At 28.5% G+C, this 23,851-nt stretch overlaps 3 protein-coding genes across 3 annotated transcripts; 2 read left to right on the forward strand and 1 right to left on the reverse strand.

Annotated features, from left to right (window-relative positions):
* Positions 1-8,080: 8,080 nt before the first annotated feature.
* On the forward strand, positions 8,081-12,305 carry LOC107624220 (uncharacterized). Its single transcript, XM_088486849.1, has 6 exons — positions 8,081-9,382; positions 10,501-10,556; positions 10,668-10,901; positions 10,996-11,287; positions 11,639-11,835; positions 11,998-12,305. Exons 1-6 carry the CDS (start codon positions 8,492-8,494, stop codon positions 12,149-12,151), a joined length of 1,824 nt encoding a protein of 607 aa, XP_088342975.1. The 5' UTR covers positions 8,081-8,491; the 3' UTR covers positions 12,152-12,305.
* A 416-nt stretch (positions 12,306-12,721) lies between these two features.
* On the forward strand, positions 12,722-18,262 carry CYP704B1 (cytochrome P450, family 704, subfamily B, polypeptide 1). Its single transcript, XM_016323225.3, has 6 exons — positions 12,722-13,033; positions 13,561-13,776; positions 14,873-15,169; positions 15,810-16,187; positions 17,086-17,286; positions 18,083-18,262. Exons 1-6 carry the CDS (start codon positions 12,722-12,724, stop codon positions 18,260-18,262), a joined length of 1,584 nt encoding a protein of 527 aa, XP_016178711.2.
* Positions 18,263-18,826: 564 nt separating this feature from the next.
* LOC110268170 (B3 domain-containing protein REM10-like) lies at positions 18,827-22,645 on the reverse strand. Its single transcript, XM_021114049.2, has 6 exons — positions 22,264-22,645; positions 21,630-21,823; positions 20,607-20,883; positions 19,846-19,950; positions 19,536-19,606; positions 18,827-19,264 (listed from the first exon to the last, which is right to left on the reverse strand). The coding sequence occupies exons 1-6, from the start codon at positions 22,409-22,411 to the stop codon at positions 19,034-19,036; spliced, it is 1,026 nt and encodes a 341-aa protein (XP_020969708.2). The 5' UTR covers positions 22,412-22,645; the 3' UTR covers positions 18,827-19,033.
* Positions 22,646-23,851: the final 1,206 nt, after the last annotated feature.

A 23,851-nucleotide genomic window follows, 5' to 3' on the forward strand; every position in this document is an offset into this window, starting at 1 on the left:
TACGTATATATTTATTGTAGTATTTGCAGAGTTTAATATTATATGAAATATTTGATTACGTAAAAATGATATTATTTTTGAAAGCAAAGTATCAGACGTGGTTAATTATGTTGTTCGATCATTCTGTTAAGGAATTGTATGATAGTTAACTTATCTTGTTGATGGCATTTTTGCTAGTAATTGGGGTTTTGAGGTTATAGCAAGGCTAGACATGAATTTAATAGTGGCATTTGATGTTTCTCATGTACATGTTTGCCCATATTGGGCTTAGACTTCTTTATTGAAAAGATTTTTTTTTTTTTTTTATCAAAGATAGAGAGACTCGAATTTATGATTTCTTACGTAAATATGAAAAGATTATGCTATTTGAACTATAATTTATTGGTTTATTGAAAAGAACTTATACATTATAGAATATAGACTATAAATTATATCTAATAACATTTTTTATCACTAAAAAATCATTTGATATTATTTTCTACATAAATCAAAATTGATTATTATATATAAATTTAAAATGCACATGAACATGCAGTTCTATTGATATTCAATTTTTTTAAAGATTTAATGATACTAAATGTACACTAAAATTAGCTATTAAAATTGGCTATTAGTATAAGAGAACAACTAGGAAACCAAAAGCATATCAGCTAAAAATATTAAAATATATATATATATATATATATAAATAAATTAAATACATCTATACACAAATATATTATTATTAATTTTAATATACAAATAATATTTTTATAATTTTTATATATATATTGGGCAGATTATTGCCAAATATACTAGAAATTTTTGTATTTTAATATTTTTAGATATTAATCTTTAATATAATAAAAAAATTTAATTTTAATAACTAATAATGTAAAAAAAATTTACATATATATTTAATTACATATTAATATATTATCACATTAGTAAATATAACTATTTTTAACGATTAATATATAAATGATCATCGTCAAATAAACAAACATAACTAAATATTGTATACAATAATTTAAGCAATCCAGTGTATCAAAATTAATCATATTAAAATTTTTTATATATATAGTTAGTTGAGTGAAAAGAAGATTTAGGAACATTATTAATAAAATGGTCAAACAAGATTTATATGTAAATGATTTTTTTATAGATATAATATATATAATAGAATTTAATGAAATCGTTTGGTTATGTAGCTGATTTTATTTAATGACAAAAGATTTTGTTGTTATTGTTATGGTTAGTTGAGTGAGACGGTTTGGTTGGTGTGCCAATTGGCCAAAGCCTTGCTTAGTAGGTGTTTGATTGTTTCTAAATAAACAAATGAAGATTAAGATTAAGATGGAAAGAGTCCTAATTTGACGCCAAGGTTCCCAATTGGAGCCTAAATCACGTCATGCAATGCATGTTGTTATTATCTCATTTGACTCTTTGCCATTGTCAACACTATTATGCAAATCAACCAGTCCCCACTCCCTACATCATCGCCACATTCCCATGACATTTGAAATTACAGACATGCCCCTAAGACATGCAATCTTTGTGCTTAATCCACTCTTGATTGTCAAATCCTGAGGGCATTTCCGTCACTCCGCACACTAAATAGGGCCAGTTGGGTGCTGTCTCCACCGGCATCAGTTGGAGATTCCGTTATTTTGCGTCTCTTTTGGTGCCAACACATCGGATTTATCGTTGCAAACTTCCAATTACGCGTTGAAAATGGGCCAACCAAACACTTTTTTATTAAGGAGAATTGAAATGGACCAAACACTAGCAAAGGTAAATGCTGATTAATAGTTTAATACAATAACACTTTCCATGAAAAATAATAATAATAATAATAATAATAATAATAATAATAATAATATATGATAGTCAAAGAAACTCTAGTAGTAGTCCATGGAGTTTAGGCTAACTAATTATAAACAGACAATATAAAATTTTTAAATTAAAATAGTTTATACAACTTATCTCTCAAATAAGTCTTTAAGATAAAAAAAATATAATATAAAAAGTGAGATAATAACTACAAAAAAAATAAAGTAAAATAAAACATAAGAAAGATCATCCTCCATTCTGTCATCATATCCACAAACTCACCGAAGTGGGTTACGACCTGCATCTGAAAAACAACAATATATGATATGAGAACCGGAGGTTCTCAGTATCAATATGGTAACAGTGCCCAATATGTAAGATATAAGATTTTGGGACGCTAAAGGCAATCCTAGAACTTCACATCGAAAACAGATATTCAAGCTTAACAAATATAATATATATATATAAACCATAAATAGGGTATTCTAACTAAAACTAGTCACTGTTGTCCTACAGCCTTCACCAACCTACCTTCCGTATGATCCCATTGCCACCGCCTACCAATCTTCCTTAACGCCATTAAACACATTTAATGTAAACAAGTAAAACACAAATAGTAAACATATATAACAGGTAAATCAACTAGCATTTAGGCATGTTATTCAAATAGACATAACTCAAGTAATCAAAGCAAGCAAGCATGTAAAAGATGCATATGATGAATGTCTATCCTATTTGACTCGTGATATCACTTCTCGGTTCAAAATGCTAACCCGACACATCCCCGAGATGTCACCTTTCTGCCACGACCAGGGTTATAGTGCGCTGCTCACTCTTTCTAGTGCCCAACACTTTATCTTGTGCCCCGTAAGTTATAGTGCCCGGCACACTCTTTCACGTTATAGTGCCCGATTTCACTCTGGCGGCAGAAATGTTATGTGAGCGAGAAACTGCCACAACCCTCACATCTCAACGTAGGCGAGAGACTGCCTCGATCCCTACGCCAATACCGCTACCTCAACAAGCGGGAGACTGTCACAGCCCTTGCCCGAGGCGCATAGCGACTCACCAAAACAATTCGTATCACGTGAGCGGGAGACTACCACATCCCTCACATCCGAACGTAGGTGGGAGACTATCACAGCCCCTACGATGAAGAACAAGGCATATCACAATCATATGATCAATCCCATCACCAGCCTCAAATATCACAAATTCATCATCAACCCAACTCCCCACCAGTACACATCACAATTCCATCCAACTGACATACCAGGCTTAAGTCACCGTCTTTTAAACTCATACATAAATTTACTAATTAAACTCACTCATTGTATTCTCTATGCTTCAAAACCTAAAAACAAGCTAAGGGATCTTAAACAAGCGTTATGAAAGTTTGCAAGCTTGCCGGAAAGGTAAAACGATTGAAAATAGAGTTTTTATTGAAAAATATGCCTTGTGCGTACATATAAGAGTGTGCTTACACACTCAATAGAGGACTCTTCCCAGCTTGTGCGTACGCATGATGTTGTGCGTACGCACAACTTGTAACTTTCACAGAGTGTGCGTGTGTACGCACGAGTCATAACACTCATTCTGTTCGGTGCGTAGGCACAGGTGCGTGTGTGAGCACACAAACTAGCACTTATAATTTTCTGCAACATCACAAAATTCAGATTTTTGACACTAACTTCCAAAGTTCATATTTTTTTTCTACAAAATTTCTATTTCCACAAAATCTATACAGTTCTAAAACTCTTTAAATTATCTTTAATTTGATACAATATCCACTCAATTTCAAAAACCGAAGTTCTAGCAAGGATACTCTCTTCGAATTATAGATCGGCTTCACGCTACTCGGAACTCCGGCAGCTCTCAACTCGGTAGTGCAGTACCCTTGTGAACTCGACCCAAGTGTGGTACCTGCAAAAAGGACTCCGACATTCAAGTTAATGACAAATTTTAACACAGACGAGTATAGTATCGATGATAGAGTTGTTGATTTACCGCCCATATTGTAGGTTGTTTCTTTGATTTATAGCCATTAGTGCTGAATTATTCGTCGGTCCGTTAGTTATGGCCGACTAGTTGTGAAATATTTGGAGAAGAGTTAATTATGATAAGGAGTTTAATTGATTTGAATTTTATTTGATTTTGCTGAGGTATAAACCATTTTTTCCGACGTACAAGGGATACGATATAAGAGTCATTAAATAATTTGATAAATTTGACTAAATTATCATTTATTTAACGATTCTCAACTATCATCTTCACGTAAAATTAACTGCACTAAATTTTTACTTTTTAATAATGTTTTTTTTTTTATAAATTCATACAAAATTACAATGTAAAAATATCAGTTATAATTATATATGGAATGACTTTATCATTTTCCTTATAATAGAAGCAACAACATAAGAAATTTTCAAAATAAATCACCATAATTAAAGCATTGGTTAAGAAAAACTATTTTTTTTCAATTTTTAATATATTATTAATATATTCAATGCATTAAAAACTTAAAATATGTATATTTTCTGGGCGAAAGCTAGTGCACTCTAGGCAAAGTAGGGAGTGCAGCACTCTTTAAAAGTTAACCTGCTATCAAGAGTAATTAGGTAAATTAAATTTATTTATTATTGTTATTTTTTTTGTCATAGGCTGAACAAACAAACCGGCACTAACAAAAAAAACTAATTCGCTCGTTTAACACAGGATTATCTTTACACCAGAAAAGTACTCAGAAAAATTTGATCGACTTTCTCCGTTATTCTGTTATTGTTGATGTGATGTCTTCAAGCATTTTCACTATTTTGTTTGCTAGCAGGTGCTTCCACTATTGTTCTGTCTAGCCACAGATTTTGACGCTCTTGAACCCGCCCCATTCCACATCTACCATAAATGGATCTTCAAAGCCCGAAAAATTGCTGCCATAGAAAAGGAAGACGCTGTCTGTCGTCGCTGCTGGTTGGCTAACTCCAAACGTAAAACTGATTTTGTAGAAGAACCCGGTCTCCATGAAGGCGCCATGATTCTCGGATGACAACGCAATCAAAGCACAAGATACATGACAGTTACAACAAGTTCATTATCTTTTATTTCAAATTATCCTCAACGTGTACATAATAGAATGAAAAATTAAAATACAATTATATTTAAATAATTATTTGTATTATTTTTATTAATTTATTCAAAAAATAATTAAATTTTGAAGCTAATTGGTATAAAATATTACCTATATAAAACTAAGAAAAATTTTTATTTGTATAAGAATGAGCCTAATAAATAATTATTTTATTTAATATATAATTAAGAATATTTCTTTCTTTGTTAACTGAGTTATAGTTCAAATGACATAGTCTTTATATTCACCTAAGAGTTGGTAAAAAAAAAAAAGAATACTTTTTTTTATTAACTTTTTTAAACATTAATTATTTATTTTACATACAATATAGAAATAAATGAATATAATATTTATTGAGTAGACACAGTTACGTAAAAAAAATTTATTGTCATAGTATTTGAACCAAAGAAAAAAATATATTATTTTAAGAAAAACTAATAATATATTTTTAATAATATTCTTAATACAAAATAATAAATTTTAAATATTTTTTAAATAATATATATTAACTAAAATAATATAATTATCCCAAATAATATATTATAAATATAGTAAAATGACATATTTCAATAAAAAAATTGTTAATAAAAATTTTTATGAATTTTTGTTTCGCACAAAATAAAATTATTATATGTTTGTTTGCTTTTTACGTTGTATATATGTTTTTTTAATTAAATTAGTATAATACAAAATCTTTGATCATTCTGTTCATATTTAATGTTTTAATTTTGTTTCTCACAAAATAAAATTATATATATATATATAACACAAAATTTTTTATCATTGTATTTATATTTAATATTATAATTTTATTTCACATAAAACAAAATTTATTTAAATTTTATATATATATATAACACAAAATTTTTTAGCATTGTGTTTATATTTAATATTATAATTTTATTTCACACAAAACAAATTTTATTTAAATTTTAATATTATATACATAATATATATTTAATATTATTTTTTTTAAGATTCTAATATATCTTTTTTTCTAAATTTAGTACATGAATTTTCAATTTATTTTTTATGTATTATTTATTTTAATTTTAAAGTCCAATAATTTTTTTTACAAACATGTTGTTTTTAATATTTATATACTATTTTTTTATTTTGAACTTCAGCCCAATACCTGAGACTTATAAAAAAAAATCTAAAACTTATCAAAAAATGATTAACCTGATTAACAGGTTACCTTTTTAAATCCAGATCATTCAAATAAAATATAATAAATGAAGAGTTCAGATTTACAAATTCACAAGGTGTACAGCACTCCATACTTAGCAAGGAGCGTTTAAGGATGAGCCATATTTTCTGTTAATAATTATCTTAAAACGTGTCTTTAAAGCACTTATTAGCAAAACACTAAAAATATTAGTTAAAAGGAAAAACTGAAAAAATTTAGCTCTTTCAATGTATTCACTATATATAATTTTTTTAAAAAAGTTACATTTATTTTATATTTTTCATTCAAAATTTTTACTTATAATGTCCATGAAAAGTGTGTGAGGTATTTATTAGCAATATCCTTCTATTACTATAAAAGGCAGACTAATTACTTTTCAATTAAACTAATATTTTTTTATCATCCAATGATTGACTTCATTTTATGGTAATACAATTATTGACTTGGTTAATGCACCATTTAATTCCCGTCAAAATGAAAATAATTGTACCATTTTATGGAATAAGAAAAGAACATATATTATAAAATTATTAATAAATTGGTTAAATAAAATAATTAAGAATGGAAATGTCTAATTTTTTAATTCATAAAAAAAGTTTAAATCATTTTCCACTTCAGGCAAACATACAATTAAAACACTCATTCTAGTAATGTACTAATAAAATACACATATTACAATCACCTATACCATCAAAACACAATTAAAATTAAAGATTTGACAAACATAAATACATATTAAGGTTATTAATTGAAATTTTTATTAAAAATATATACAAAAAAATAGCTAACTTGCACATGTTAAGAATATAATAATAAAATATTTTTAAATTTTTGATGTAATTAATACATTAAAAATATAAAAAAATAATTTTTCAATAATTATTAGTTAAATATTTTTTTTATGATATTTAAAAAAAATGTTAAAACTTTAGAAGACCATCACAATTTATTATTTTTAGCTATTAGTTAGTTATTAATATTTAAAAATATGAGATAAAATATATTATTGAGTTATTAGACTAAAAAAACTAAACTAAAAGAATTGAATTAATAATTAAATAATTATAAAAAATAATAAATTCTAACAGAATTGTTACACATCCAAGTATTTTTTTATCAAAGTTTATTCAAGTAGGTCTAACACCTTAATGTTCCGTTCATTAGTACTATACAATTGTTTCACCTTAATGTTCGGTTCATTATGAATTGAATGGATGCATGTGTTCTGAATTAATTGATAATCTCTGATTTTATATAATGGATAATGTTGCGTTCATTTAGTACTATACAATTGTTTCACCTTAATAACGTGTTCTGTTCATTATGCAGAAAGCTGTTTTGAATATGATTTTATATAATGGATAATGTTCCGTTCATTTAGTACTACTGTACAATTGTTTCACGTTACTAACATATTCGGTTCATTATGAATTGAATTGAATTGAATTGTTTTGAATTGAATGAACGCAGGTGTTTTGAATTGAATTAATAATCTCTAAGAGGAGGAAAAGAAGAAAAGAAGAAAAACCTATGTGGGTAAATTTGGAAGAAGAAGAGGAGGAGAAGAAGAAAGGAAGAAGAAGAATCTGTGCGAATTTAGAAGAAGAAATACGAGAAGGAGAAAGAACCAAAAAAAAAAGAAAGAGTGCATAATTTAAAGAGTTGTTACAATAACTTGGATAAAGATTTTGTTTGGATGTATAGCACAAGAGCTTTATTCAAATTCTAATAACTCTGATAATTTTTTTTTTTAAGAATATACCTTTAAAACACAAGTCAGCAAAATCCAAACAAAAAAATAAAAGACATGTATTCTTAGCTAGCTAAATCTTCAAATTAAAACACTCGTGAATTCCACGTGCAGTGACACACATACATGATGAAGTGATGAACACACCACGCTCTTCCCATGGATAGAGAGCCAAGCCAACTTTAGTTTGGTTAGTAGTACTTTTGAATGAAAGAAAATTCTTGAAAAGTTCCAAGTAAATGTATATTAATTAGGTCATCATATGAGTATTTTTCTTTCCATAGAAAAGTATACAAAACGTAAACACTCAAATCATATCAATAAAAAAGACCACGTCTGTCTCTTCCCCCTGTATTTCACTGACCCCTTCATCGTACTCCCTCAAATCCGTTGCTTCCATTTTTAATTACTACCATTACTTAATCAAATTACTTAATCAAATCCCACCCTATTAAAAACCCACCACTCCCATCTCAAAGCATCCTCATCACTACTCCAACCTCGTTTTCTTCACTCCTCGATTTTCCCAACGTAACCGTTTTTTTTTTATCTTCTCTTAGTTTTGAACACTAATCTCCATTCGTAGCTAGCATAGAAGAAACAAACAAACAAAAAAATGGGTTCTGAAGTGGAAAGTCATATTCCAAACGAAAACCACGATCCCAACGGTAATAACGTCAACAACGACGTGACCGTTACAAAAACTCTAACAATCGTGCAACCTCATTCGCTTCTCCCGAGGCCAGCACCACCAGCTAAACTTAACAGCAATAACCGAAACGACGCCGTTTCGCGTTTGGCAGTCGGGAAATTCTTCCGCCAGCGCAGCAACGACTTGTCGTCTGCGATCTCAAGAGGCATCTCGTCAATCAAGCAATCCATCGCAAACGACGAGTCGTTTAACAAGAACGACAAGGACTCTAGTAGCGACGTTACGGAGTTCAATCTGCCGGGAGTCAAGGTGGTTGTGACGGCGAAAAAAGAAAACGACGTGTCGTTTTCGACGAAGGGACGAGTGATTAGCTTCTTCTCGAGGTCGAACTGCAGGGACTGCAGCGCGGTTAGGAGGTTATTCAGAGAGAGAGGGTTGAGGTTCGTGGAGATCAATGTCGACGTGTACGTGGAGAGAGAGAAGGAGCTGGTGGATCGGACGGGGAGCAAGACGGTGCCGAAGATCTTCTTCGACGGGGAACTGATCGGAGGGTTGGTGGAGCTGAACGTGATGATGAGGAACGGCGACGGAGAATTGCAGCGGCGGTTGTTGAGGGAGGAGGGAGGGAAATGTTCCGGTGCTGACGCGCCTGCAGCGCCGGCATACGGATTTGATGATGACGTGGCAAAAGACGAAGAAGAAGAAGAAGGGGAGATGGTGAGGGTTGTGAGGGTGATGAGGCAGAGATTGCCGATTCAGGACCGTTGGATTAAGATGAAGCTTGTGAGGAACTGTTTCAGTGGGACCGACTTAGTGGACTTTCTCCTTCATTATCTTCACTCTTCTCGTCCCAAGGTACGTTAATATATAATAACTATTTATTTTATTTTATTTTAGTATATTTTTAAATATAGAAAATTGTGGTACTGTTGATATGATATTATTAGGATTAGTTTGGTAAATGTTTTCAGATTTTGAACGTATGAATTTAAACTTTGGTACACATTCTGAACTTTCCTATCACGTTTTGGTGTATGTTGTTTAAAAAAAATTAAGTGTACATGATAATTATTAAATTAATTATTATATATGTGTATAAATATATATAATATTTAATTTATATTTTATATTTTAGTATATAATTTTTACGGTGATTAATTTAATAACTGATTTTGATGATTGATTATCTTATAAGAAAAATGTTTAAAGAGTCAATAAAATTTATTATTTTTGACTTGCAACTAACTAACAATATTTAACAATATAGATTAAAAATATGTTATTAGATTGCTCAATAAAAAAACTAAACTAATAACAAAAATACTAGCTAAAAATACTAAATTCTGCCAAATCTTGAATTTTTTTTATCTTATAATTTGGCCAATTGTTTTCATTGTTTTTTAATGACAATAGAAAATTAGAAAAGAACAACTAGGGGCCTAGCATAAGTGGTCCTAAGTACTAATGAGATCAAAAGTATAATAAACCAAACAAAGCCTGTTGGCTGGTGGGGGAGTCCCAAAGATATATGGACTCATTCCATTGACCCAAAATGAGAAAAATGGCACATGGGTTTGAATGATTGATTCTTTTCTCGACTGTAAAATTTTCAATAGTTTTGGTTATCATTTTCTTAATTAATTTGTAGGATTAAACATAAACTTATATGAAAGAGCAGTTGTTATGATGATTCATTGATTCATGTTAAAGAAGTTTATAAAATAATGAAAACTAAGATATTTTTTACATTTACCTCTTAAGTAATATTAGTGTATTACTAAATAGTAATAATACAATCCAAATAATTATTTTTATAATTGTTAAATAAATACAATCCCGATTTCTTTATATGCAAATAAATTCTGCAATTTAAAAACTATAATTTTAAAAATAAAATACCAAAATGATTTATTTATTTATACTATAATATTAAGGCATATATCCTTATTTTCATTTCTAACAAAAATTTCCAGGCTGTGGAGATTGGAAAACAATTGTGCCAGAAGCACTTCATACATCATGTTTTGGGGTAAGAAAAGAACTCTCTGAAACTAATAACCAACTATACATATACATGCACCATATATAAGGGACACTCTTAGTCTTGTAGTGATTTTCTTATATGTGTTTTCATATGTAGGGAAAATGATTTTGAGGAGGGAAACAACAATTTCTACAGATTCCTTGAGCATGAACCATTTATCACCAAATGCTTCAATTTCAGAGGTGCCACAAATGATAGTGAACCAAAGGCTGCAGCTGAACTTTGTGACAGGATTACCAAGATTATGTCAGCTATTCTTGAGTCTTATGCTTCTGATGATAGAAAACATGTTGATTATGTGGCCATTAGTAAAAGTGAAGAATTTAGGAGGTATGTTAATTGATTCAAAACACCACAAATACTAAGTTTTTTTTACTATGAATGCATAGTTTGCAAATTAACAAGCTTACTCTTGGAAATGCAGGTATGTTAACATGACCCAGGATCTTCAGAGGGTGGATCTGTTGGAGCTATCAGAAAACGAGAAGCTTGCTTTCTTCTTGAATTTGTATAATGCAATGGTAATCCATGCTGTGATAAGAGTAGGAGTGGGGCAAGAAGGTGCAATTAACAGGAGATCCTTCTCTGATTTCCTGTATTTGATTGGAGGACATCCTTATTCTCCTAGTACTATCAAAAATGGTATTCTCAGAAGTAACAGAAGGTCACCATATTCATTAGTTAAGCCCTTCAGCACTGGAGACCCTCGGTTAGAGGTAATCTCATTTTTTTTTTGTTATATATTTTTTCTGGTTGGTTCAAATTTTGCAATTAGAAAAGTTTTCTTAAGCAGGGTAACATAATTGTATTGCATGTTCTGTTTTGCTTTGTTTTGAATAAGTGAGACACACACTTAAATAGTAAGTACTAATCATGAAATTATATATACTCTTAAAAGTAAAATTCATAAAAGAAATTTATCTAAATAAAAATAAAAACAGTGCTGCAGCCTCAGTTTTTGTGTTTTCTAAATTGATTTACTTTTTCTCACATTTTTTCTCAGTAAAACCTCTATCCTATAATTAAGTGAATACAAAGTAAGAGTAACTTATTATTTCTGATTGCAGCTTGCTCTTCTGAAAATGAATCCGTTAATTCACTTTGGAATTTGTAATGGTACAAAGTCAAGCCCAAAGGTGAGGTTCTTCTCACCCCATAGAGTTGCAGAAGAACTGAGAGGTGCTGCAAGAGAGTTCTTTGCAAATGATGGAATTGAAGTTAATTTGGAGAAGAGAATCGTTTATCTAAGTCCCATTTTCAAGTGGTAAGCAATTTTTTTTTTCCTACTTTTCTTTACTATGGAGTTCATTAAATTAGATGCATGTATAGATTTTTTTATGCTTTTAGACGGTTTTTGCTTATTTAAGAAATATTATTTATAAATAAAAACAATTTAATGGTAAATTCGTAATTATAACATTTGCAGGTATGGCATGGATTTTGGACAAGAGAGAAACATTCTAACTTGGATGATAAGTTACTTGGATCCAAATAAAGCAGGCCTTGTGACACATCTCTTGAGTGATGCTGCTTCTGTTAATATCTCATACAAGAATTATGATTGGTCAATAAATTCTTGAGTAGTAGTAGTAGTATTGAACAAATTTTGATTCATCTCCTATAGCCACCAAATTCTTGAGATGCTCATTGTAATTTTGAAGGGTGTGTGGGACAACATGTGTATATATATCTTTTTACATGATAAAGTTATTGATGGTAGCATTCAAATTAAAACCTTCAAGTAAAAATATAAAAAGATAAGAATTTATCCCCTCAATCTAATTTTTGTCATGTCATTATTGACTTAACTATGCATGCATTTACTGATATTAACTGCAAGAACCAAAATCAAATATTTAAATTTTACCTGAACCAATAAAAATATAAAGAGTAGCTTTTTTAGGCATAAATTATCTTCCATAATTTCAAGAAATTTAATTAGGTCAAGGGCATGAAACAAATGAACCTTTTCATGCATTCAAAGATTGTGACAACATGTTGCTTTGCTAAAACCACACACATAAAGGAAACCACTAACATACCTACATCCTAACCATCTCTTGACATCCTTTAATTAATATAAAGAAGCTCATCAATTAATCACCATTGAAGCATTCATTTTTTTATGACATATTACTCGGTTCTTAAAAATGGGACAAGAGACAAGCCCTTCATTAGAATGCAACATGGGAAGTTTGGTGCTATTGATGTTAATGTTTGTTTCATGGATGCTAATACATAGATGGAGTCAGAGGAACAATAAAGGCCCCAAGACTTGGCCTTTTCTTGGGTCTGTGATTGAATTGTTGATGAACTATGATAGGATGCATGATTGGCTTGTTCAATATTTGGCCAAGTCAAAAACTGTTGTGGTTCAAATGCCATTTACAACCCATACATACATTGCTGATCCTGTTAATGTTGAACATGTGCTCAAGACCAATTTCAATAACTATCCAAAGGTAAAATCTAAATTACATCCTTTCTTTTCCTTTCAATGGTGGATACTAAATTCTTAGTTGAGGATTTGTTTGGAAGATTAAACTTATTTCAACCATAGTATATTGGTACACGGAAATGTTTGATAACAAAAAAAAATTAGCCAAAATTAGCCCAAATTCACCTTATTTAGTATTTATTAATTGCTACAACAATTAATGAATGCTAAATAAAGTAAGTTCTGCCGATTTTTTTTATCTTCCTAACATTATCGAATTGTATAATTGTTTTTGTTTTATATAATCATTTATATGAAAATAAATTTATTTACTAGTATTATTAAAAAGTGGTTTTGAGATAAAATTACTATAAAAAGAGGCTAGCTAACATATATATTCTAAGGTCATATTTTAAACACATCCTAAAAAAATATTTTACTTAAAATTATCAAAAAGATAAAAAATATATATATTTTTTTAATACATTAAGTCACTAACTACATAAAAAATTAAAAAAAAAATTCTATTATTATGCTCTTAAAATAATGCAGGGTGAAGTGTATCATTCTTATATGGAGGTATTGCTTGGAGATGGGATATTTAATGTTGATGGTGAACTTTGGAGGAAACAGAGAAAGACAGCAAGCTTAGAGTTTGCATCAAGAAATTTGAGGGATTTCAGTACAAAAGTTTTCAGAGAGTATGCCTTAAAATTATCTACAATTCTCTCCCAAGCTTCTTTCCTCAACAAAGAAATAGATATGCAGGTGCCTACAAATATTTACATTCATTAATTGATGGTCTTATTTTTATGATTTTACTTTTACTCTTCATTTTTTGTTTTGATTTTGATGGACAATTCGTTCTCTAACCAAAGTAAATTATAATTCAATCCTTATTTATTAAAGGTTTAATTTCTTCGCTGGTCCTATAATTTCGTCGAATTTTCAATTAGATCCTTATATTTTTTATTTTTTTAATTCGGTCCATGTATTATATTAGATTTTGTAATTAAGTTTCTGTTGTCACAAAAACATTGAAATCAACTGAATATTCTATTAAACAAAATAGAATATTCAGTCAAGTGTTAGGTATATTTGTTTTATTTAATAGAATATTCCATTAATTTCAATGTTTTTGTTAACATGAACTTAATTACAAAATCTGATATGGTATAGGGACCCAATTAAAAAGAAAAAACTATAGGAACCTAATTGAAAATTCGGTGCCAATGAGTTATTACTCAAATGACATAGTCTCCCCATACTAATTTAAGAGGTCGCGGGTTTGAGTCTTCGTAAAAAAAAACCAAAAATTCAGTAAAAATTATGGGACCGACAAAGTAATTAAATCTTATAAAAAAAAAGAAAAGGACAAATATGTCCTTGACCTTTTGATCCGATGGACATTTAAGTTCTTGACCATTTCAAAACTTAGACATATTGATTCCTCATGTTCACTTGGGTCAGTCAGACTCAATGGAAAAATCAAACATGACTCTCGTTGTACAGACTTGGTTGATACGGATGTACACGTGAGAGTTTTTAAAATTGAACAAATTAGATTTAGGGATCAATATGTCCAGATTTTGAAGATGTTAAAGACTTCAATGTATTTTTAAATCTTCAAAGACTTAAATGTTTATGGACCAAAAAGTCAATGATCGATTTGTTCTTTTCTAAAAAAAATGGGCATTTTTCATGGTTAAAAACCAAATTGTTATTTTATTTTAATTAGGGACCAAGTTGGCCAAGAAAAATAGTAGTTTGAAACCAAATTGGGTATTCAATCTAAAAAAATGTTTTGAATACAAATATTTTTAAATCTAAGCCAAAATACAAACATCAATTTCCAATTTTGTAGGAGTTGTTGATGAGAATGACTTTAGACTCAATATGTAAGGTTGGATTTGGTGTGGAAATTGGAACCTTGGCTCCAAATTTACCAGAAAATTCTTTTGCTCAAGCCTTTGACACTGCAAACACCATTGTCACACTTCGCTTCATCGATCCGCTATGGCGAATCAAGAAGTTTCTAAACATTGGTTCAGAAGCACAACTTGAAAGAAGCATGAAAGCCATTGATGATTTCACTTACAATGTCATTCGGAGAAGGAAAGCAGAGATAGAGCTTTCTAAAAACAATGGACAACAAAGTAAGGTATATATTTATACAAATTAGTCCTCGAAACATCGAATAATAACAAATTAGTCCCTAAAAAATGTCGTGTCCGCGTGTCGGACATATTTCGGACACGACACTCGTCCGACACATGTGTCTTTTGTGTCCAACTGTGTCTTAATAAAAAATAAAAAATTCTTCTCTGGACATGCTTGGACACACCTAAATACCATCACGTGTCCGCGTGTCCAGTCTTATTTTTAACATATATTCTTAAAATAAATTTAGATATAGTATATATTATTATTTATTAAAACAAAAAATATTTTAAATACTTGATATAATTAAAATAAGACATTAAAAATAATTAAAAATTTTAATTTATATTTTAATATCAATAAAATATCAAAATATCATTACAATTTATCTAAAAAATACTTTATATTTTATATATATACGTATCCCCGTGTCATGTAAGATTTTAAAATTCGCGTGTCGGCATGTCCCGTGTCGTGTCGTGTCCCGTGTCTGTGTCAGTGTCCGTGCATCATAGGTTATATTACAAGTTTTCGAAAAATCATAATACTTTATTTCTCTAAAAATCTTAAATCATAACAATTTTAATACATCATTAAAGTGTGATAAATTGGTTTTCATTTTTTTTTCTTGTTGAAATCAGATAAAGCATGATATATTATCAAGATTTATAGAGCTAGAGGGAAATAATGCCACAGACAAGAGTCTAAGAGATGTTGTGTTGAACTTTGTGATCGCCGGCCGAGACACGACGGCGACAACTCTGTCGTGGGCGATATACATGGTGATGACACATTCTCATGTTGCTGACAGACTTTACTTGGAGCTCAAGACATTTGAGGAGAACAGAGCAAAAGATGAAGGTGTTACTCTGAATCAATGTGACATTGGAGACTCTGAATCATTCAATCAAAGAGTGGAGCAATTTTCAAAGTTTTTGAATAAAGATTCATTAGAGAGATTGCATTATTTGCATGCAGTCATCACAGAGACACTAAGATTGTATCCAGCAGTTCCTCAGGTATGTATGTATATATATATGTACATACGTATGCATCTCTTGTATTTTTTTTAACAAGAAAACTCGACACAATATAGTGGAGAGAAAGAATATAAACAAACAAATAAATAAAACTAAAAAATAAATTTAATCCGTTGTTATTTCTTACGTTACCATCAACAATAAAAGAAATTTACATGATTCTACTAGCGTTTGTTTTGAGGTACTGAGACAGAGATTGAGAGACGGAGACTCATCAGTATTATATTTGTTGGTTCAGAGATTGGTACTAAATTTTTTTTCAAAATTTCAGTATTTCAGTATCTCCAAAAAATAGAAACACGGAGAACTAAAATTTTTAGAGATGGAGAAGGAAATTTTAATAATATTTTATACCTAAAATACCCTCATTTCAATTAATTAATTCCAATTTTACCCTTTACGCAAATTAAATTAGTTTCATTCTTGTTTCAATTTCTATCTCCCATTTTACACCAAATAGAATACTGAGATTTATTGCAATATCTGTCTCTTAGTTTCTGTCTCTCAATCTTAGTCTTTTTGTCTTTCCACTAAATAGTACCTATAATTTTCACAATACTTGATTTTTTATTTTATAATATTCTTTTATTTCTTTTCAGCCAAACTTTCTAAATAGCCGCAAAGAATCACCCTCACTAACTACTTCTTACCTTCTTCCTACTAGAAATTTATGTCCAACCTTTAAAATGTTACTTTAATGTGTCTGGAACAGGATATAGTCTATTATTAACGACGGTTTTAAATTGCAGTTACAATTTAAAATATAAATATATTGCGATGGCAGAACGTGATATACTTTGCCATCTAAAACCATAAATTCGATTTATTTTCAGTGCAGCCTTAATTTCTTGTATGATATATCAATGGTTGAATGTAGGATCCTAAGGGAGTGTTAGAGGATGATGTGTTACCAGATGGAACAAAAATAAAAGCAGGGGGAATGGTAACATATGTTCCATACTCTATGGGAAGAATGGAATATAATTGGGGACCTGATGCACCTTCATTCATACCTGAAAGATGGTTCAAAGATGGTGTTCTCCAACATGAATCTCCATTCAAATTCACTGCTTTTCAGGTAACTTCATCACCCATCAAATTTTTACTTAGAATTACACTTATGTGATGAATTAATTATTCAAATATGGGATCTATTTCATGAGTTTTGTATCTTATAAAAATAGAACTAAGGTAGTGTTTGGTGGAGAGACAGAGACTGAAAGACTGAGACTAAGAGACAGAGAGAGACAGAGACTGAAATAAATCTCAGTATTCTATTTGGTGTAAAGTGGGAGACTGAAATTGAAACAAGAATAAAGCTCTAGTTTAATTTGCATAAAGGGTAAAATTGAAATTAATTAATTGAAATGAGAGTATTTTAGGTATAAAATATTATTAAAGTTTCAGTCTCTTTTTCTAAAAATTTCAGTTCTTTGTGTCCCCATTTTTTGGAAGTACTAAAATTTTGGAAACAGAGACAAAAATTTTAGTACCAGTCTCTGAGCCAACAAACATGATATTGAATCTTAATCTTCCAATCTCTATCCCAATACCTCAAAACAAACGCTACCTAACTAATCATAAGACAAAGATGTTACTATTTTTTACCAATTTAGAGTCTTTCTTTTTACATTATTATGGATAAAAAAATAATTAAAAAAATAGAATTCGACTATCAACTGCAATTATTACGAAATATGATTAACTACGAATTTAAGCAACGAGACACAAATTTAAAAATTCAATCTAAATAAAGTAGGTTTTCATGAAAAAAAAATTGACTTGAGTAATCTAACAAAAAATTATCAAAGTTTTACTTTTTCTTTTTTTTAAGTAGAAAGACATAAATAATATTTTAAGTGTGGATTTTTCAGGGAGGGCCAAGGATATGCCTTGGGAAGGACTCAGCATACCTACAAATGAGGATGGTGATGGCTATTTTGTGCAGATTTTATAAGTTTAATTTGGTGGCTGGTCACCAAGTTAATTATAGAATGATGACTATTTTGTCAATGGCACATGGCTTGAAGCTAACCATACAAAGGCGCCATTGATCTATAATCTCATCACATTTTTTATGTGATGGAATAAATAAATAAATCTTTCATAATTAAGATTTTCATTATTATCATTTATTTGCATGATGTAGTTGTAGGTGTTGCTTCTTTCATTCAAAAGACAAAGAAAGAGAAATGAATTGAACTAGCAATTAGGGGGGACAAAATAACAAGTAGCTCTTGTTCTAAAATAAAATAATGTACTATGTAACCTGAAATCAAAAGATAATGTCATATACTAATTTAATTTTTCAAACTTCAAAACTATTTATTAAGAAGAATGTTTTATATACTCTTTATATATCTCTCTCTTCTTATACACCTTTTATTTTTAATATTATAAATAATGATAAAATAAAAAAAATAACAAAATTTTCTTTTATACTATAAAAAGATAAAAAAAAAAACTTCCTCTACAAAAAATAATACAAATATCATTTTTCTTTAAAAAAGATACTATATAATATTATTAATGCTAATTAATAGTACTTACTACGCCATAATCAACAATCCATCATATGGGAGTTTTTTTTTTGAAACAAAAAGCTCAATACATCAAAGTAGAGCATCAATTAAAAAAGTACTAAACAAATAAAATAAACAAAGCATCATATGGGAGTTTAGTTACCAAAATACATACAATGATGACAAAATTAAACTCCAAACAGTTAAATTAGTAACCCATATAAGAACACAAAAGAGTAGCAACCTAAGATGAAATCAAAAGCCTTAATCTTGTGCTACATAGAACAAACACACAAAACCTCACTATTTTGATTTTTTAGTTGAAACTTCAAAGATAAGATTTTGGTCATCAACGAGTTCGAAGGAACAAAAGTCACCAGTATTCAATTTGCATTCTTTTGCAAAATTCAACCATCCTTCAGAAAATGCACCGCGTGCTAACAATTTCACTGGCCGTAAAATTTCTCCAAATTTCAAATTCACAAGTTTTCCAAGACAATCTTTGTGCCTACGACAAAATCCGTTTGGTATGAACTGCAAAAATAAATAAATAAACAAATAAAATAAAAAGACAGCTGGATGAATAAGTAGCTTATATTACGCAATAAGCACGGTTTTGATAAAAAATCATGTGCAGTTAATTTCATATGAAAATGATAGTCTGAAAATTTTAAGTCTGTCAAATCAATTGACGACTCTCAGTTATTAATTTTATATAAAGTTATCAATTTTAAGATATCCATCTCTTTTTCATATTTTTAAAATTTTTAAAATATTTACTTATAAGTTATAATTATAATCTTACCACAGTAGATCCACTAAGGTGATAATCTTTAATTTCAAGGATAAATTGATTTTCCTGCATGTTGGGAGCTCCTGCAGAAATATATAAAGAATGAAAATATATTTATAGAAATTAAAATAATGTATTTATTTTGCTATAAGCCTTTAGATGATTTAGACCAAAAAGATTTCTTATTTTAAAACCACTTAAATCTTCAAATTAATAATTTATTCAAGTAAGAAATTAAACTCTCAAAAACCAATTGTAAATATGGCATAACATGATAATTGTATACACCAGGAGAAAAAAAAAGGGAAAGAATAATATTTACTGTCACGGATTCTGAAAGAAGTTCCATCACTGCTTCTTTTTCTTTTTCTAGATTGACTGGTTTGCCCTTGCACTTTGTTTAGCTGAGGGAGGCTTTGATGATGGTCTGCTACATGCCATAACAATTAAATAAAAATGAGAATAGAATAATATATATTATTTTTTAAAAGAATAATGATTATCCTCTAATTATCTTTCTAATACTAAAAAGAGTAAAAAAAAAACTTAAATATAGATTTTATTTTCTAAAAACATCAATAATTTTCTTATATAAAAATTAAGAAGATAAATAGGAGAATAAGTTAGAACTTTAAATCATATTTTTTTATAAAAATATCAAGAAATAAAAATTCAAAATTTCGTTATCTAAAAATTAAGAGGACAATTAAAACAATGATGAATTATGTCTCCCAATCATTTTTCTAATCATAATACTAATTTCTACCAAAATTGGGCAAGAAAATATTCAGTTTGGTTTTGAAGTTACACCCGAATCTCAATTTAGTCTCTAAACTTTTCAAATTTTAATTATGTTAGTTTGTTTCAATTAAAAAGTTTGGAACTAAATTGAATATTATCTTTAAATTGGACTCATTTTCTTTATAATTTAACCTTAATTCAACTCAAGATTGTTCAACAACTCTAATAACATCTTTCAAGCAATATATTAGTAGTAACTTTATATTAAACAACAACAATAATAATAATAATAATAATAATAATAATAATAATAAGTGATGAAACAATTAAAAATTATGAAACCTGGCAAGTTTTGGTGGCAAAGGTTGATTGGTTGCTGTTTGGGTCTGATGAGAAAAAAGTTGAAGAAAAGTGGAGTGTCCTTAATCATCTCAAATACACAAACATCACCAAATTTTAAGCCAAAATCGTTGCAAACATTTCTCCAACCAGCATTGAAAGTAGCTCTATCACCACAAAATCTTAACTCCATATCCCATCTCATGTTACCATTAACTCCAATTTTGGCTTTTCCCTCTAACCCATGTAAGTTCTTTCTCGAAAACTCGATTGGTATACGCTGTTCCAAAATCATGGTTTATGAGGAAAAAATAAAACACAAAATAATGTTACAACAGAGTCAGAAATTACTAAAAATTTTTTACACATTTTTTTTTTGACATTTTGTATATAAATCTAATATTATATATAAAAAAATAAAAAAGGAAATTGATTAAAAACATGATGAATATATAATCTCGGTTCCAATAATTCCGCAAGATTTATCTACTAAGCATGAGTTTGACCTTTTAATTTCTAATAAAAAAATATCTTTTTTTGAGTTATCTTTTTTTAAAAGATCTTATGAAAAAATAAAAGATCTTTTTATTTATTTATTTATTACATGAAAAATATTTTTTTAAGAGAAAAAAATATTAAAAAATGTTTTTTTTTATTTTTCTGGTATTTTTATTTTTACTACTAGAAATTTGTCAAACACGCTAAAAATAAAAAAAGATATTTTTTCATTAAAAAAAATCTTTTCTTGTCAAACAAGCACTAAGTATTGTTTAATTTCAGAACCGCAATATCTGCAACAACTAATATAACAATAATTAGGTATATTTTTAAGAAGGTAGTTTTCATAACCGTAAAAATTAAAATTAAACATTGTAGTCTTCTCAATTTTATGGTCAACTTTTTGTCAAACAAGTTATATACTTGAAGATGTCAAAAATAAAATAAATAAATTTATGCAATGCATATAAAAAGAAAATGTGAAATAAAATTTCATAAAAAAAAGAAAAGATGTGGAGAGAAAATTACCAGTAGATCTTGTGAAATATAAGATCTTTGCATTTCTAGTATAAAGCAAGGATATTTTGAGTTTAGGCAGAATACTTGGGCTTTATTCATCAGTGCTTTTTTGCTTTGAAATTCTACTACCAACGGTTTATTATCCTTTTTCGGAGCAATTTTTGAATCACTTTGAACTCTTTTAGGTCTTTCACTACAAGCTCCTGCAAATTCAAATTAAATAAATTCAAATACTTTCACTATTTCTAAGATATTAGAAGAAATTCATCAAAATAGCTTGCATAATCAAATATGGGATTTTACAACTTGTAAACCTAAATTTTCAATTTAAAAAAAAAGAACAAAATTAATTTTTTATATATAAAAAAATAAAGAACAAAATATATTTTGCTTTGTTTAAAAATTTTAAAAGTTTTTTATTTCTATCAGCTAATGTTTTTAAAAAACTTAGTGCCAAATAACTAATAACTTTACAAAAATAACCATCGACACAAATAAATAAAAAAATAGACAAAAAATATTATGAAACTAAAAAAATTAAAAAATATTATGAAACAAAATTAAATAGTAAAAGTAGACAAATTTTAAGAAAAAAAAATATAGTTCATCCAAAACTAAAAAATATTATGAAACTATTTTTTACCTGCTCTGCTTCTTCTTCTGAATTGTTCTTGTCTTTCATTCACTGTTTCAATAGGCTGATTGTCGTCGTCGTCATCATCATGATTTCTATTTTCCCCTTGATGATAATCATTACGAAAACTTTTCGAACTTAAATAATCGATCTCCATAGCACTTAAATCAAACACTATAAGCTCAAATTTAGATTCTCCTTTATATTTAAAAATCACAAAATATTGGTGTTTTAATTCTAATAATTCTACGACTCTTTTCCAACCTTCGTTCAACCATATACTATCATCTTCTTTTTTATTCCATCTTACTTTTATTTTATCACCCGACGGTAGCTCCAACAATATAGGATTTGATACTTCTTTCCAATATTTCTTCACAAAACTTTTTGTCACTTTCTGAAAAAATAAGCAATAATATATAACAATATTAATAGCATGAAAATTAAATATAAACAATTAACAAAAAAATGTGTACATACATACATTATTTAATAATTTCTCAACACAATTTTTATCTTTTTTACTACAGTGAATAGAAATGCATTGAATTTATATGGTATGAAGAAGAATTTAAATAATAATACGAACCGTTTCATCATAAAGGTTGGGATGACGAAGAACCTTAAAAAACATGTTATGGTAGGGCATGTTTGTTTGTTGATGATGGAAAAGAAGAACTGAAAATGAAAAAGAGTTAAATAAAGACTAATAGCTGTGACTTGTGAAGAGTGACGAGATTAGGGTAACTGAATCAATTTCAAGGCGTTATTTATATATAAAACTAATGTAGACTTGTAGAGTACGTTTTGCCTTGGTCACGCTACAGTTTTTTAGAAGAAAAATATTTTTTGAAAATTAAAACAATAAACAAGTTTTTTTAAAATTTAAAATATGAAAAAATAACTGAATTATTTAACATAAATTCAGTTTGACAAAATAATCGAACATTCACTATTTGGCAGAATATTTTGGGAGTCACTTAAAAACTAAAGATATCTTATTGACATCTGATTTAAGAATATATTTTAAAGATATTATAAAAAAATATTTTATTAAAAAATTATTACAAAGATAATTTTTTTATATTTTTAATATATTAAGTACATAAAAATTTAAATTTTTTATTATTATATTTTTAAATTGTGATCTTAAAACATAATATAGTTAAATTCTTTAAGATAAGATAAAATTTTTAATACATCTAATATGTTAAAAATATATTCAAAAGACTTGAAATTTTAAAATGCAAGTTAATGTTGAAATAAAAATAGAAATTAATTTGTCCAATAACTCAGAATGCTTATTTTTTATTTCCTTCCTCCTTAATTGTATTTCCCCCTAATCTTTGCTGCTGATTGCAGATGAACCGTTTCAAAATAATTTTACTTTTTTATTTTTAATATTGGATTAATTTTTTAAATTGTGATTTATTGTGATATTTTTTTAAAATGTTGGACGATTCAATGTATGAAATACAAATTGGACCGTCCGATTTTTAGGTATACAAATCGGACCAATTAGAAAAATTTGGAGTACACAAATCCGATTTGTGTACTCCAAATTTTTCTAATTTTTTCAACACAAATCGGTCCGATT

Source organism: Arachis ipaensis, chromosome B10, assembly GCF_059453495.1.
Source record: "Arachis ipaensis isolate K30076 ecotype BB chromosome B10, ASM5945349v1, whole genome shotgun sequence".
Taxonomy (NCBI): Eukaryota; Viridiplantae; Streptophyta; class Magnoliopsida; order Fabales; family Fabaceae; genus Arachis; species Arachis ipaensis.

Excerpts from the sequence above, each read along its gene's own strand:
- LOC107624220 (XM_088486849.1), top strand. The coding sequence starts at position 8,492 with ATGGGTTCTGAAGTGGAAAGTCATATTCCAAACGAAAACCACGATCCC. Across the intron at positions 9,383-10,500 it reads TTCACTCTTCTCGTCCCAAG|GCTGTGGAGATTGGAAAACA; the intron begins GTACGTTAATAT and ends AAAAATTTCCAG. Across the intron at positions 10,902-10,995 it reads AAAAGTGAAGAATTTAGGAG|GTATGTTAACATGACCCAGG; the intron begins GTATGTTAATTG and ends TTGGAAATGCAG.
- CYP704B1 (XM_016323225.3), top strand. The coding sequence starts at position 12,722 with ATGGGACAAGAGACAAGCCCTTCATTAGAATGCAACATGGGAAGTTTG. Across the intron at positions 13,034-13,560 it reads ATTTCAATAACTATCCAAAG|GGTGAAGTGTATCATTCTTA; the intron begins GTAAAATCTAAA and ends AAAATAATGCAG. Across the intron at positions 16,188-17,085 it reads TGTATCCAGCAGTTCCTCAG|GATCCTAAGGGAGTGTTAGA; the intron begins GTATGTATGTAT and ends GGTTGAATGTAG.
- LOC110268170 (XM_021114049.2), bottom strand. The coding sequence starts at position 22,411 with ATGGAGATCGATTATTTAAGTTCGAAAAGTTTTCGTAATGATTATCAT. Across the intron at positions 21,824-22,263 it reads CAGAAGAAGAAGCAGAGCAG|GAGCTTGTAGTGAAAGACCT; the intron begins GTAAAAAATAGT and ends TTGAATTTGCAG. Across the intron at positions 19,265-19,535 it reads ACCTTAGTGGATCTACTGTG|TTCATACCAAACGGATTTTG; the intron begins GTAAGATTATAA and ends TTATTTTTGCAG.